Source organism: Ochotona princeps, chromosome X (assembly GCF_030435755.1).
Source record: "Ochotona princeps isolate mOchPri1 chromosome X, mOchPri1.hap1, whole genome shotgun sequence".
Taxonomy (NCBI): Eukaryota; Metazoa; Chordata; class Mammalia; order Lagomorpha; family Ochotonidae; genus Ochotona; species Ochotona princeps.
Genome location: NC_080865.1, coordinates 49,259,472 through 49,275,188, shown reverse-complemented (window position 1 = coordinate 49,275,188; position 15,717 = coordinate 49,259,472). Strand labels below are relative to the sequence as shown.

The window sequence follows — 15,717 nt, the reverse complement described above, 5'->3', positions numbered from 1 at the left end:
TAGATCTTCTGTTTGTTGTTCACTCCCCATACAGCTGAAATGGCCACTGCTGAACTGTTCCAAAGTCAGGATCTAGGAGCCTTTCTCGGGGTCACCCACATGAGTACAGGGATCATCCTCTGTTGTCTTCCCAGGACATTAGCAGGGAGATGGATTGGCACCGGCGCAGCTGAGACACAAACTGGTGCCCATGGTGGATGTCGGCACCACAGACAGAGGATAACTCTGTTACACCACCACATTGGTCCCTCACTCAGCAATTCAATTGAATAAATCAGATTTGAGAAAAAATATGAACCACTATCTTTGTACATTTTTAACATAGCACCTAGTAATTTAACTTGAGCTCCTAAGCACTGAGTCAAGCTGTCAAATTATATTTCTCCCAGCCTCTAGGAAGCACACATAAAGCAAATAATACAAATAAATAAATAAGCCGCATACATGTTCAAAAAATCTCTGATATGCTGATAAACAAGTTAAACAGAAAAATACAGAACTTTGTCACAATCCTTGGGTTAAGAGGAAGGACAAAAGATACACACAGAGCAAATCTTTTTTAAAATATGGTCAGGTATTTGATCTAGCAGTTGGGATATCCACATCTCATATCGGAGAACTCGGGCTCCATACCTGACTCTGGCTCATTCTTTCAGCCTCCTGCTAATGCAAAGCCCTGGAGGTAGCAGCAATGACTCAGGTAACTGGGTTCTTGCCGCGCATGTAAGAGATCTAGAGTGAGTCCCAATCTCTTAGATTTTTGCAAACATTTAAGTCGTGAATCAGCAAAATGAGATCTTTGCCTTTGTGTATGTACCTCTGTCTTCCTCTCTTCCTTTCTCTTTCTCTCCCCATTCAGATAAAAAAATATTATTCTAAATAAATATAATTGGGGCCTGGTGCAGTAGCCTAGTGGCTAAAAATCCTCGCCTTGCGTTAGCCGGGATCCCGTGTGGGCAACAGTTCTTGTCTTGGTTCCTCCACTTCCCATCCAGCTCCCTGCTTGTGGCCTGAAAAGTAGTCGAGGACGGCCCAAAGCCTTGGGACCCTGCACCTGTGTGGGAGACCCAGAAGAAGCTCTTGGCTCCTGACTCCTGGCTCCTGGTTCCTGGCTCCTGGCTTCGAATCAGCTCAGCTCTGGCTGTTGCAGCCACTTAGGGAGTGAATCATCGGATGGAAGATCTTTCCCTCTGTCTCTCCTCTCTGTAAAAATGACTTTCTGAGCAAAATAAATGAATAAATATTTTTAAATATAATTAAATGCTTTATGGATACTTTCTGGAAGACTTCATGAATAGCTGGTACAAACTGTTCTAATCACCAAAAACAGTTCATATGAACCATAAACTCTGTAGTATTTAATGACACTCCAGATTTAAATAAATTATTGTGTGGAAGGCAAAGGAAACAGGAGAAAGATGCTTCAGTGTTGAATAAGTCATAAACTAGTCTCCTCTTATTTTCCTACCTACCTTCTTTGATATTTTTTTACTCCTCAGGCATTCGCACTGCCGTAAGACGCTTTTGGCCCAGGCTCAGACCTTGTAGTGGATTAATAACTTTAGTTGCTACATACATTTGAACATTTCCTATTTTCTTTTATTGTCAACCAATTATTTTGTACATGCAAGTTTTATCTCATTAAGAGGATTATAAGAGTTTACCATAGAAAAAATTGATCACTTCCCCCCAAAAAAATCATGCCTTTCATTGAGTTGTAATCCTTAGACTATTCTTAAGCAATTCAAAGTTTTAAAATACCTAATATAGTAGTGAAGTATAAGATTTGTCTAATAGGACAAGTCATAATAAGCCCAATGTATTATAAGTGTGTGGAGCTTCTTAGCCCTTTGAGGAAAGACATTTATAGATTTTTGGGGTGCACAAGCCACTGTGCATTGTCACAATACCACTTTTATACAGTTCTCATAAATACAACCTTGTTCTCACGATCCTAAAATAATTAGCTCTTCACTGCTGCAGAATGGAAGGTAAGCGTTTCCTTTCTTTTGTCTGATGAGTTTTTATCCTATTTTTAAATGTTACACAAAGCAATAAAAAGTAACTCATCAGAATGTTGCTATGGCTCTATTTTTACATGATTATTTATGAATATGTGCTTTAAAATGTATCCCTTGACTTTTAAAATATTTTGAAATAAACATGCATAGCATAACCATAAAATTTAAAAAAAATAGCTATTTGGAATCATCCATACACATCTAGAAGTGTGGATTAAAGTTAAAATTTTAAAGGCAGAAATAAGAAAGATTTTTGCTTATTGCATTAACAGACTATAAGGCTCACATTTAAGAGTGAAGGAAAAATAGAAAATAACAATATACCACAACTTAAACTGTCGTAATGAGCCAAAGCGCTAATCTCTGCCCATTCTTAGTTTATTTGATACTCAAAGCCAGGACACGCAACTAGCAAGTAGTAGAGCTGAAATTTAAAGCCAGAACCATTTTTTTTTTTTCAAAACGTACTGTCTTAGTCACTCTGTTAACACTATCTGCCTCCTTATCTATTCCAATTTAAAAGAGAGAGAAACTAAGTTTACCATAGTTAAAATAATTAAACATAAAGTCATTTTGTTCTCCAAGTTATTTGAATTGCAAGAATATAATCTGTAATCACACCAGTCTAACATAACAACACCTTTGTTTCTGATGCTTGATGTCAAGAATATATACCTACATGCACACATACATAAGCAAATGAAAGAATAAAGCAAAGGAATACAAGCACTAATAAACGATCAATCATTTGTAATATGAAACTATACATAGTCTTCAGCTGTGCTCCACATTGTAAAAGAATTAGATATGAGAAATCTACAAATTATGACTTCCTGAACAAGATATCTCAAATATCAAATATCAAAAATATCTCTTTTGTAGGATATGAAGATGGCAGTGTTATCTATCATGATTACATTCCCCAACCTATAAACAAAGCCAACTTAACCAGAACATAACTATTAGTACTAGCTTCAGACATTTACTCCAGAAAGCAGAGATCTACAGAGCAAGAGGAAGTTTTCTCTTTGATTTTATTGGATGAAGGGTTATTCTGAAGCAGAATTACAAAATATGATACTTTTAATGCATCAACCAAGCATATCACCCCCAGTTGCTTCATTGTATCTTTTTTATGTCTCACAAATCCAAGGTCAATTTAGAAATTCAAAATACCGGCTAAGCTTTTTCCCTTTAAACATACTTCAATAATTGGTTCCTTAATCTTGAGGACATATGTGGTTCATCTAATAAACTTATTTTTGAAGACATCTTACAGTATGCATTTCTACTCCCGAATAAAGGGAGAACTCCCAGTAGGACAGTTAAATGTACCTCAATAACATGACGCCAAATTTTCTGCCCTTGTCTATACCTACAATTCTTATAACTGTTGCTAGAGGAATATACTGCCGTAGTAAAATATATGAGGCTATAGTAGGTGAGGAGAGTGAGGAGAGAAGAGGGGAAAACGGGGAAATCTGTACAACTACAAAACCGTATCATGGCAAATAATACACAAAAAAATTTAAAATTTTTTAGATTAAAACCTCTGTAATTTCTGTCTATCAAATAAGATTGAGGAAAGCAACTAGTCCAATAAATGGAATGATTAAAAATATCTTAACCAAATGTTTCCTTCTCATCGGCAGTTCAGCAACAAATCTTTTGAAAAATATAAAATAAGCTAAAGACAAACTAGTTATAACAAATAACGAGTCATTTCAGGAGAATTTCATCACAAATATTTTTTCATATGGCAATTAATAATCTACTTAACACCTCTAGAAAAATCACAAAAATGGAGTGTACAAAATCAAACATTACCACTTTAAGTAGCCTACTTCACTGCATAAATCATGCTCATCAAAGAGTAACTCAATGATTTCCTTCCTTGCAAGACCTGTACTGCTCATAGAAATTTATTTTTAATCACAGTATGATTCATAATGTTTTATATATTAATTCATTATATATTATTTTCTCCTAAAAATAATTGCAAATATTCATTGAAAATATCCTGTATAGCAGCAAGACTATTCATATCAACTTACATTCATCAACTTTCTTAATCCTCACAGAAACATTAATTAGGCATTACTTATTCTGTCCACTTCATATAGCTGAAATAAAGCTTAAGTATTTTGCATATGGTTGTGTACCTAACAACTATCAGAGTCGGAATTAACACTTACACCTGTTTCACTACAAAATCGAATGTCTTAAACATTATAATTGACCACTCTCAGCGTTTCCACTGGACGTGGTAGAATAAGTTTCATTCATCTTTGTTTGATTAAAACCTGATATCATGCCTCATGTATTTAAAAGTACTAAATAGAAATGCTAAATGACCAGTCCCATAATTTTCTTTGGCCTAAGTTGATGTCTTTCAAGCTATCTATCATAAAAGATCAGTTTACAAGAAAAATAAATAAAAATGAAAATGAAATCCATAGACCACAAGCCTCTATTATTATATTTCACAGAGTATTCAATACTATAAAGGTTTTTTATTTCTATTCTGATCAATATTTCATGGACCAGCACAGTCCATGGACTACACTTTGAATCCCAATAGTTTTAGATGAGTATGAAGCATTTCACATTGTCAAAATCTATATTGTTAGACTATTATAAAATCCCTTCATGCAAGAGTCACAACAATGCATGGATTCTCTTGGCCACTCACAGGAGAAAATCTAGCATTCAAGTAACACTTGAAACAATGCAAATTTAACTTATTTATAAGGTATTTTTGCTGTACTGGAATTAGCCTTGTTTAACCTTGATTTTTTTATGTGTACTCTTTGCGTGCTGTGTTTATTTCTCGCAAGATTCCTCAGAGCCTTTAATGCTACACTCTTAAGTTTAATTAGAGTTTGAAGTATTGACTGCAATATGACTAAGAGCTTGTTAGTAATTAAATTCTAAAATAAAAGGTCAGGTCTGTCAGTGACTCATTATGGATCTTTAGGACATTCATTTTACCTTCTTCCTTAAGTATGGGATACTTAAGAATGTTATTTAGTCACTCCCTAATCCATTTCTTGTAGGGCAGGCAGCGTATGTGTCATAGAAACATGATTAATACATGCACTTGGCTTTACAGATATAGCCTACAAATGTCTTACCTAAAATTCTCATAGTCATTCATGCATTCATTTGCACATTGAGAAAGTGACAGTTGGGTCCCCTGAAATACTCCCTGAGTGTATGCCTTGCTTGATCCTACTTCTCATATAATTCTCAGCAAAAAGCTATTGTTCTTTTCTGAGAACATTTGTTGGCCTTGCAATTTCACAACTGAGTGAATTGGTGAGGCTGGGAGCAAGCGAATAGGGAAGGGTAGACAGAGTTCTGCTCAGGCCCATCAAGCTTAGTTTATTTTGTCTCGAAAATTTGAGTTAAAACGGCTAGCAACATCTTTGTGATTCTCTGGTCGTTTTCAGTGATTAAATACACAAATATCCCTTCCACTACTCCCAATAAGTATAAAATGTATAAGTTTGATAAATTTCAAAACAATTGGGAACTGAATGTTATTTTATAATATTCCATTATTGTCTTTGGTATTTGTAAGGGATGTTATTAAACTTGGTAGTATCTACCTGGGAATGAAGTATGATGTTCAATTCTAGTTTACGGTTTTATTTATTTTACACTGGTTTCTTATTTTAGGCTTCAACTCAAATAGAAAATACTTATCTGGAAAGTATAGATAATGGATATCAGAACTGCCAGCAAAAGCCATCTGTGTGTCAGTGGGATAAAAGACAAACCCCTTCCAAAACTGAATGAGTTCTATGCTCCACAGGCACATAGCATCCTACCATTTAACAAAGGAAAAATTCTACTGGATTCCAGCAGTTTGTTAAAGCTAAGCAAAAATAGAATACAATTATAGAAGCCATATTATATTGGGCATTGTTTTCCTAACTGATGTCATTTTCTTGGTGAAAACATTACTTTGTAAAGTAGGTGAATTATGAAGTTTATGAACAGATGATATTCAAATTCACCATAAAACTAGGGACCTAAGCTAGAACAGTCTTAAATTCTAGTACTTTGATTTTGTAACTCACTACAAATGGACAAAAATTAGCTTTACATCTCTGATTTCACAAAACACTGCCACTATACAAAAACACATTTCTGAATCCTCATATTCTACAATGACTTCTTTCTTCCACAATTTAAGGGGTTTTTTCCCCCTTTTGATGATGGAAAAAAGAATACTCTTTCAGTGTTTTAACTGCAATGAAAAATCATGTTTCTTTAGAATGTGAAATAATTTTTCCAAACTCATGAATTGAAATCACAAATCAGCTTATTACAAAAATGATTTTTGGTAGAAGTCTTTATCCTTTCTTTGAAGGATGCTTATAATACTAGCATAAAATATAAGAAAATGGCCAGCTACTTACCACAGTAACTTGATATAATACTGTCAGCTGAGCCAGTGAATGGCGCACTTCATTAATTATATATAGAAATGATACCAGGCAAGGATAGCTGTTCCTGTCTCTTCTGCCAAGAAGTGGTGTCAACCTGACATTTCATAACAATGCTTTGCATTTTCTGACAGTCTCAGAAACAATCTTAGACAATCACAGCTGTCTGACCCAACCACGGTTAATTAACGAAACTTGTTTCTACCTATGCCAGTAGACAATCACAGCAAAATAGCAGTTTTCTGAATGAATACAGACCAATATGAAACTTTGGAAAGCATAACAAATTTGTCAAGATAAAAATGTGACAAAATATAATGACAGAAAAAGCCATATTTCAAGTTTATAAATAGAATTGCATCCTTGAATATTAATCTGAAAACATTAATAACAGTTAACAGCATGAAGATACATAAACAAATGTTTAACTATAATAGAAACTTATTTGATATTATATACATAGTTTCATATAAGGGAATCAGCGGCATTAACCAATGGATTTTTTTTTAATCAAAAATATCTACAGTAGGAGGCAGTTTAATACCATGAAATTCACCCTTTAAATATCAGTCAATATGTACTTACTGAGTTCAGAGACAATGCATTATTGAAAAGGAACAAAATGAGTTCTAAAATGGATGCAATGTACCACTATTAAAAGCAACTATCATTAAGACTGGATGCTTTTTAGTTTGAGGCTAAAAACAGTGTTCCATATCACAGTTCTCCTAATAGAGTTTTAATTACTTTTCACACAGTAAAGTTGCTTCCTCATCTTCTCTTTCACACACACACAGACACACACACACACATAAAATCAATGGTAACATTGACCATTCTGAGAACTGCTAATTCTCCAAGTAGAAACTGATTCATACACGGCTCATTTCTGAAAAAGTGATCTATGCTTGAATGAGCGCAAATGTTTCATGTCTCATTTTTCAAATTATTGGACAATGGAACAAAATGAGAGGTAGAGCAATCTTCCTCAAATTAACGCTGTACCTAAACTTATACATCAGTTTCATTTGTAACATAGCCATTCAATCAAGCAATGGTTAAAATATACTACTCATACACAAATAACATTTCTTTTAAAATATTGCATTCTATTACAATAACATTTTGAAATGGATGATATTATCTAAATTTAATAAATGAAAAAACTAAAACTGAAAGTGTTTTGGTGGAGAATTTCTATTTCTACAAAAACAAAATAAAATTTTAACTTTTTGAGTCTATTTAATTTATACAATCTACTCATTAAATGTATTTGAATACTTTTATCTGTTTAAAATACATATCAAAATGTCTTCATTATCTGTTTTGGCCACTTAGGTAATCCAGATATCAGTATTTGATGCCTTAATCAAGTGTTTTCATCCTAACTAAATTTCTATGTAATTCAATGTCTTAGAAAAGCATTCTCAGAGTTTAAATCAAGCTTTTGCTACTCTTTTCCAATGACATTCAAAACAATGACTTCAGGTAAGAGAATTTTACACATAAACACAATTTTACACAGATTTGCATATTTTAAGGATACTATCACAACTTTTAAATGCACTGAATCTCTAGAGCAAAATCATTTGAATAAAACACAACTTATTTTAAGGATTGTGCTAACCTAGCCCCATAAAAACGAAAGGGAGATCATGTCTTCACTAGATTTTACAGCAGTCAGTATTAGACCACTACCTCTGACACCAGCAATCCCATATGAATGCAACTCCAATTCCAGACACCCAACTTTTGATCAAGCTCCCTATTAATGCACCTGGGAAAAGCAGGAATATTGCCTTAGTACCTGGGCTCCTGGCACCTGCATGGAAGACCCAGATGAGGTTCCAGGCTCCTGGCTTCTGCCTGGTCCAGCCACAGTTGTTGCAGCCATTTGGGGAGCAACCAAGCAGATGGAAGATAGCCCTCTCTCTCCCTCTCTCCTTTCCTTCTGTCACTCTAACTCTGTATTTTAAATAGACAAAATAAATCTTTTTAAAATGCAGCCAAAAAACCCACAATAACCACATCATAGCCTTAAGAATATTTGTAATCTTCATTGAAAATGAAAGATCTACACTTGTAAGACGTTTAACCATCAGGAGATTGTCAGAGGATGTAAATAGATGTTACAATCCTGCTTTTCCTGAGTTTCACTTTTCTCAGGACTCAATAGACTCATTGTAACAATTTCCTTGTCAAGTTTTGCTTTGTTTTATTTTATTTTGTTTTATTTATTTAGTTAGTTAGTTAGTTAGTTTTAAAGCAAGATTTATTAGAAAAAGTTGAGAAAGGAGACTCCCATCCTAGTGATGGGAGGGGGCTTTGAGATCCTCTGCCATCGTGGCAGGAGGAAAAGTGGAAAAAAGAGACCCGTAACAATGGTGGAGAAAGCATCTTTTAAAGGTTCCCCTCAAAGATGTTTCTCCATAAACAAAGAAAATTCCTGGTTTCCATGGTACCTGGCCATTTTATTTTTTTTAAAGATTTATTTATTTTTTTTATTGGAAAGGCGGATATACAGAGAGGAGAGACAGAGAGAAAGATCCTCCAGCCGATGATTCACTCCCCAAGCGCAACGGCTAGCGCTGAGCCAATCAGAAGCCAGGACCTCCTCCGGGTCTCCCACACGGGTGCAGGGTCCCAAGGCATTGGGCCGTCCTCGACTGCTGTCCCAGGCCACAAGCAGGGAGCTGGATGGGAAGCGGGGCTGCTGGGATTAGAACCGGCGCCCATATGGGATCCTGGCGCGTTCAAGACAAGGACCTTAACCTTTACGCTATCGCACTGGGCCCAATTTTATTTTATTTTATCCTTGTAGAGCCCCAGAGTGTTCAAAAGAAGGCCCCTGAAAGGATAACATTTTAAAAGCTCTGGACAATGTCTGAAATTAGAAGAAATCAATGTAAATTGGTTTTTTCTAATTCTATTTCTTTCTTGGTTCTTTTTGCTTATCTTTATTAATAGGTAATAAAGACAATAATAATCAGACAGTTTAAAGCACAAATTACCTTTCAACAAATTAAGACAGAATATACCATGCCCCAGATAGAATCCTTGCTCTCAACTGACAGAATTTTCATCTAAAACAGACTAATTATAATGACTGTATCATGACATGAACCATTGTAGTACTTAGAGTAACTTAAAGGTACTAGTTCTCTGAAACTTAATCTTCTCTTTTGCCTTTTGAGCTTCAACAAACCTACAACATTTGAAAAACTGTTTTTCATTATTTTTTAACTTTTGAATAGTTTTAAATTTACAAAGCAAAAATTATGAAGCAGTGAAAACATTCCCATACATTGCACACCCTGCGTCCCCTGTGTCGTCACAATTAATGAATCACATGCATTATGTTTTAAATAAACATACTAGCCTGTCTAAACTCTATTGCAAAAGCATTCATATGTTATTATTGTTTATCTTACCATGTGAGTACTCAGCCTTCCCATGCATACTATTAGACATGAGGAATTAATATTAATGTTTACATGCTTGTGATGGAAAAAGAGAAAGCATAGCGTATTGTATAAGGTTTACAAAAGAAGTCATAAAATCATTTGTGATAGCAGAAAGTTCTTTGCTACAAAAACAATGACAAGACTGTATATATGGCATTGTACCACAGGAATGATACTGTGCTCAAACATACTAACCTGTTAAGATAACTGTCCCCTGAAAAGACAAAGAATTTGCCTAGATGAGCCTATGCCAAACTCTTAGAATTTTTTTTTTAAGCAGTGAGACAGTAATATTGCCTCACTCCACTTGCAGTAAAGGAAGTTATTTGGGATATAGCCGATTAACCACTATAGGAACTCAAAATCTCGCAGTACTATGAGGACGTGATTCTAATTGCAGTAATAGAAAATCTTAATAGAGCATAAAGGCAGGGTTCACCTGTAAGACTTAGAAGATGTAATTTCCTAGATTCCCAAAGGAAAATCAGACTTAGTTCATTAAAAAAAAAATCAAATCAAAGATTTGTCTACATACTTACGCCACAATTCCTGAAAGATGGAACATTTCAGCTGTCAGGTAGGAGAGATAACTATATAAGAAGACAAAGAGGGGTTCAATGACCCGGATTGTCTTGGTAAAGCGGGTCGTAAAGGCAGCAAACATGCCAAACAGGAACCCAATGAAAACTCCTCCTAGTCCAACCAAAAAAAACTTTCCTATCGCAGCAAAAACATCCAATAGTTTGATAGATGGCATCTCACAAAAAGATTTGAACAATTTATAGAGAACCTGCAAGAAAAGATTAGAACAAATGTTAACAATCAGAAATGACTTCGAATTATATCCTATCTATCCTTCTAACTTGAAGTTTCTCAATTTTGAAGTCCTCCAACTCTCCATTCCCATCCTTAACATATCTTCATGGAAAGTTACTCTATTATCAAATGCCATTAACACAAATCATTGTCCACTGCGCATGACATTATATGAAATTTTCCTAATGGGCTGTGTAGACCCTTCCTGGTTAAAATGTTTTCATCCCAGTGTGATGAAGAAGCCTATTGCATCTTACAAAGATCATCCAGCTGATAAGAGAGTAATGGTATCAAAGAAGAATTGTCATTTTCTAAAAACATCAGTGATGGCAAAATCATAGTCGGTTCATTCTTAAACTTACTCCTTGGGATAGGTATTTGGCTCAGTCATGGCTTAACCAAGTTCCATTCTTAGCTAAATTGCAAGGGTCGGCTTGAGGGAATTTAATCTGTATTCTGTATGCCTGAGATACTTACAACAGTAACGGCATCATTAAGGAGAGATTCTCCAAATACCAAAATATGAAGCTTTTCATTCACATGTATTTCTTCAAATACAGACAGTACAGCGACAGGATCCACTGCAGCAATCAAGCTGCCAAACCAAAGGTTATGGAGCAATGATAGGTCTTGAAGGTTGAAGTACTCTACCTGGCATATGCCATAGAGGGAAAGGCCTATTCCAAAGGCATTCCACATGGTTCCAACTACTGCATACAACAGAATGGTTCCTATGTTCTCAAAAAAGGGCCGACTTGGCATAAAATATCCTGCCTCAAGCACTATTGGTGGAAGCAAATAGAGGAAAAATATGTCACTATCCATGACTGGTGGGGATTTATCATTTAAACTGTAGATTAGTCCTCCCATGATGAGACCTACAAATATCAAGAGACAGCTCTCAGGTACAACTGTGGGCATCTTATTATAGAGGTGAAATCCTGGAAAAGAGAAAACAGACCAAACGTTATAATGTCTTCATTATCAATCACCTCTACGTGCCATATTTTTGTCAAGCTTCATGATTTCAGGAATATAGCTTCTCAATCATTTCACATTTTCCACCGTAATAATGACTTACAGATGCAGAAGCCTGAATGGAGGCATTTGTCTCTATAATGGAAAAATTTACTGACAGAATAAAAGTATTCACAGTTAACAACAACAAGATTATTCATGTGCCCACTGAATCGTTTGCAAATGTGTGCACATATTTCAAAATGCAAACAATTCATTTATCAGATGAATATATTCTTTTCCTCTTATGATCATAATAATAGACATCACTAGCCTAAAAAATACATAACTGAGAATCATGACTCAAGTTATAAGAACTGAAAAGGCCTTCAATAATTGTTAAAACTCATTCCTCATTTATAAGACATAAAAAAATATTTATAAAGAACTAGAGATCAAAGAAGCAATGTGACTTTTCATTGTTACACAATAAGTACATGACAGAATAGACCTAACAATCCAGCCAGATCTCTTGACTCCTACACAGTGGACTTAAAAGTATTTCCAACTGTCATTTAGTCTATACTCACATGAATTCATACTACTGGATTGTGAAAATGCAATCACAATCGGAAAGTGTGTTCTCCTCTCTTAGAAATACATGATTTTTTTTTCCATGTGGGAAAAATGGTCATTTCTAGCAACCCATGTGGCAGTAGTTTTGTATTTTACTCAATATGCTTTTACCTTGGCCTTGTGCTATATAGTACATTATCATGCTCTGGCTAACTCAAAACTTAAAGATAATGGCTGTAATTATCATGAGCTCTCTCTTTGCTGTGGAAACAACCTCAAAGGCCATCTAGGCCAATCAATTCCCTTTGTTACTCAATTGCTACCAATACACTGCTTAAATCCCTCTCTAATATACCTGCTAATTAATTTGATGATAAGCTTGTTGTGAACTGATGCTAATTTTTACATGTATCACCTTAGCAAGTGCTCCCACATTAAAATATCTGAACAGATACTTTTCAAATAAGTAATAAACAACATTTTCAGAAAAAAAAAACCATCCGGCTCCTGAACTCCACGTTCTCAGTAGCTGCAAGAAGTGAGTGCTCTTAACTATGTAAGTAGTCTCCAAAAACTTATGGAAATGGATTTTAGGGAAAAAACTGCATAAATTTCAAGATTTTCACCCCCTCAAAATGCTTTTAATTCCATTTCTCATGAACTTTTAAAAGTACCCTTGTGGTTTTAATTTGATGATCTCATCATAGCAACAAAGCAAGTACTGCTATTCTCTTTCTATCAACAATAAAAGTCAAGAAAAAGTATTTCACTCATCAGATATATTATCAGTTGCCTGCCATGTGGTAGGTACTGCCTGCTAATTTTGCGCAAATATTAATATAAGTCAAAGTAATTTGTTATTTCCACCTCACAGTACTGCTTTCTTCCTCATATCCTACAAAATCACTTTTTTCCTTGAGGAGGAACTGAAATAATTTGAAGTATCTTTATAGGAAAAGTTGTCTGTTTTAGTTTCTTAGTTCATGAGTCCATAATTAGCTACATCTAAAATATTCCCAGTGAATGTTTACTAAGTAAATGGATGAATGCTAATGAGAAATTACTTTCAACTAACATTCTTTTTCTCTTCATAACAAAAACTTATCTACCAGTAATGGCTCAATATAATCCTGTTTAAACAAATAGTAATTGGGTCCCTTTTGCCCTGTTATCCTGGTTTTGGTGTCTATTTATTCTAATCAATATATCTAGTGTAGCAAAAAAATAAGAATGTTATTCACATGCATTAATTATTATCACCCAAAACAAGGTATGCTTATGATCAAGGAGGCAGGAGACTAGCATCCAAGTTCTGGTTTAAGAATATGAAAAAGCATCTTTTCTTCCTAGGCTTCAGCTATCCTATCTATAAGAGAATGGAATAAAGCAAGATGGTTGGATAGCAATGATCTCTAAGGGGTTTTCCAAGTCTGATCATCTATCACATTGTGAACCTACAAATATTCTACATATTATCATTAAGTAATGCATTTCTTTATTACTAAAGCCATAATGTTGATAAAGTCCCTTAAATTAAACTTTGGATTGCTAGCCATGATTTATTTAAAAGTAATAATTCATTTCAAAGCAACAAAATTCTACAGATTCTTCCATGCTTGCCTGGTATTATTTTTGATTCTCAGCACACAAAAATGGTCACTGAATAATAAACACTGGGAACTATCAAAGGACTTACAACTGTAGTGTCTCCAAGACAAAAGCCAGATAAATTATTAAAGAACACAAAAGGAATAACAGAATAACTCTCCTTAGGAGAGCCATAAGATGACTAATGCGGAGAGTTCATATTAACTTAAATGCTAACACATCGCCATTCTTTTTTCCCACTTGCTGGATTTATTCTTGAGTTGCATTTCCTTTAAATTCTTTTTTCATTAGTAGCTTTATTGTACTTGTTTATTGGGTGCAGTGTGTGATAATTTGATGTCTGCGTGCAATATGTAATGGTCAATTCAGGATTAAATAACACATCCAGTTCCTTAAATATTTGTCATTTGTGTTGCAAATGTTCATATTTCCCTATTCTAATTCTTCATAAGATAGCTAACAGATTGTTTTGAACTGTAGTCACTCTAGTACTTATTTCTTCCACCTAATGGTATTCTAGCACCCGTTATTCACTCTCTCTCTGTTCTTCAACCCTTTCCCCTTAAAATTCTGGGTGGTGTCCAAAAGCCACTAACTTTAAAAATAAGAAATGTACTTTTCCCACTTTCCCAATTCCTTGGTAAACAAAGAAACTTTTCTGGGGAGCAAGGAAGGCTGTCTAAAAATTGAGATAAGTTTGTTCAATGTAGCAATATCTTTTTCTTTGTTTCTAAAGATACATTTAAGTACCTTCTCCCAACCCTTGAGCAACTGCGACCTTCACCAACCAAATTAATCTGCTAGGTCTATTTCCATTTCCTGCCAGGAGACTACAACATGTTAGTATAATCATCGGAAAGTGATATTTTTGCTATGAAGAAAATACTTCTTTGGGAGGCAGAATGAGAAAAAATGTTCCACCTCACCTTCCTCTGGTCTTTTAAGCAAAACTTCCCTTTCTTAACATCTAGAAAAGTCTGAAAGCAAATTCTACTATTAAGCAACCTTAGGTAAAAGCTTGAGAAACCCCCTCACTTACCTATCTTTGCCAGAGAAGCTAACATGATCCAGAGTGTGATTTCAAAAGGAATTTGCACATGCTGGTAATCCAGAGAGAAGAGGAGTGTGTGAGTAGACACCACTGAACCATTTTCCTGTGTTCCTTCCAGTCCCCAGCTGCCATTGTCTTTCTGCAGATCCCTGTGGTGCTGCATAGGATCCCCAGAGGTTCCTGGAAGCTGAGAGCACAGTTGCCCCAGCAGCAGAGGCAACAGGAGCCCTGATCCACAGGCCATCACCAGCTCTGCCAATTGTGTTCCACAAAAGAGTGTAATATCCTCCTTAGATTCAGCTGCTCACAAATGTGGTTTGACAGCCTTATCCCTTAGACCGCTGGCTAACACTTAGTAGCTCTGTAGATATTCCAGCAGCTCCCAGGAGTCTCTGCAGAGAAATGATAGGTTGTTAGGTTCTGCAGTGAGAATAGAGCCAGGATCCAGCTAGGACAAATTCATTGATTGGCACTGAAAATGATTTTACCCCCAGCCCTAATCCTCAAGTGAGGAAAACCACTGGGAACTGGAGTCTGGACACTTAACAACCTATTTTCTGACTGTGAAATTGTTCCAGTTTCTTATAGATGTTGAAGAAGTATTCAAGAAGACTTCCTAAATTTCCCAAATATTATCAAGTTCTCTGTACCCCAAGCCCTTAAGTAGGATGAAAATTTCAAGATGCATATTGCAGGAAAATCCTAGAAGCCGGGCTTTATTTATATACATTTATATAAATATAAATATATATTTACATATATATATATAC

General features: G+C 35.2%; 1 protein-coding gene across 1 annotated transcript; it reads right to left on the bottom strand.

The window, feature by feature from the left end:
• Positions 1-10,309: 10,309 nt before the first annotated feature.
• On the bottom strand, positions 10,310-15,484 carry LOC101528580 (sodium/hydrogen exchanger 2-like). Its single transcript, XM_058658982.1, has 3 exons — positions 14,936-15,484; positions 11,233-11,696; positions 10,310-10,729 (listed from the first exon to the last, which is right to left on the bottom strand). The coding sequence occupies exons 1-3, from the start codon at positions 15,189-15,191 to the stop codon at positions 10,475-10,477; spliced, it is 975 nt and encodes a 324-aa protein (XP_058514965.1). The 5' UTR covers positions 15,192-15,484; the 3' UTR covers positions 10,310-10,474.
• Between the last annotated feature and the right edge of the window lie 233 nt (positions 15,485-15,717).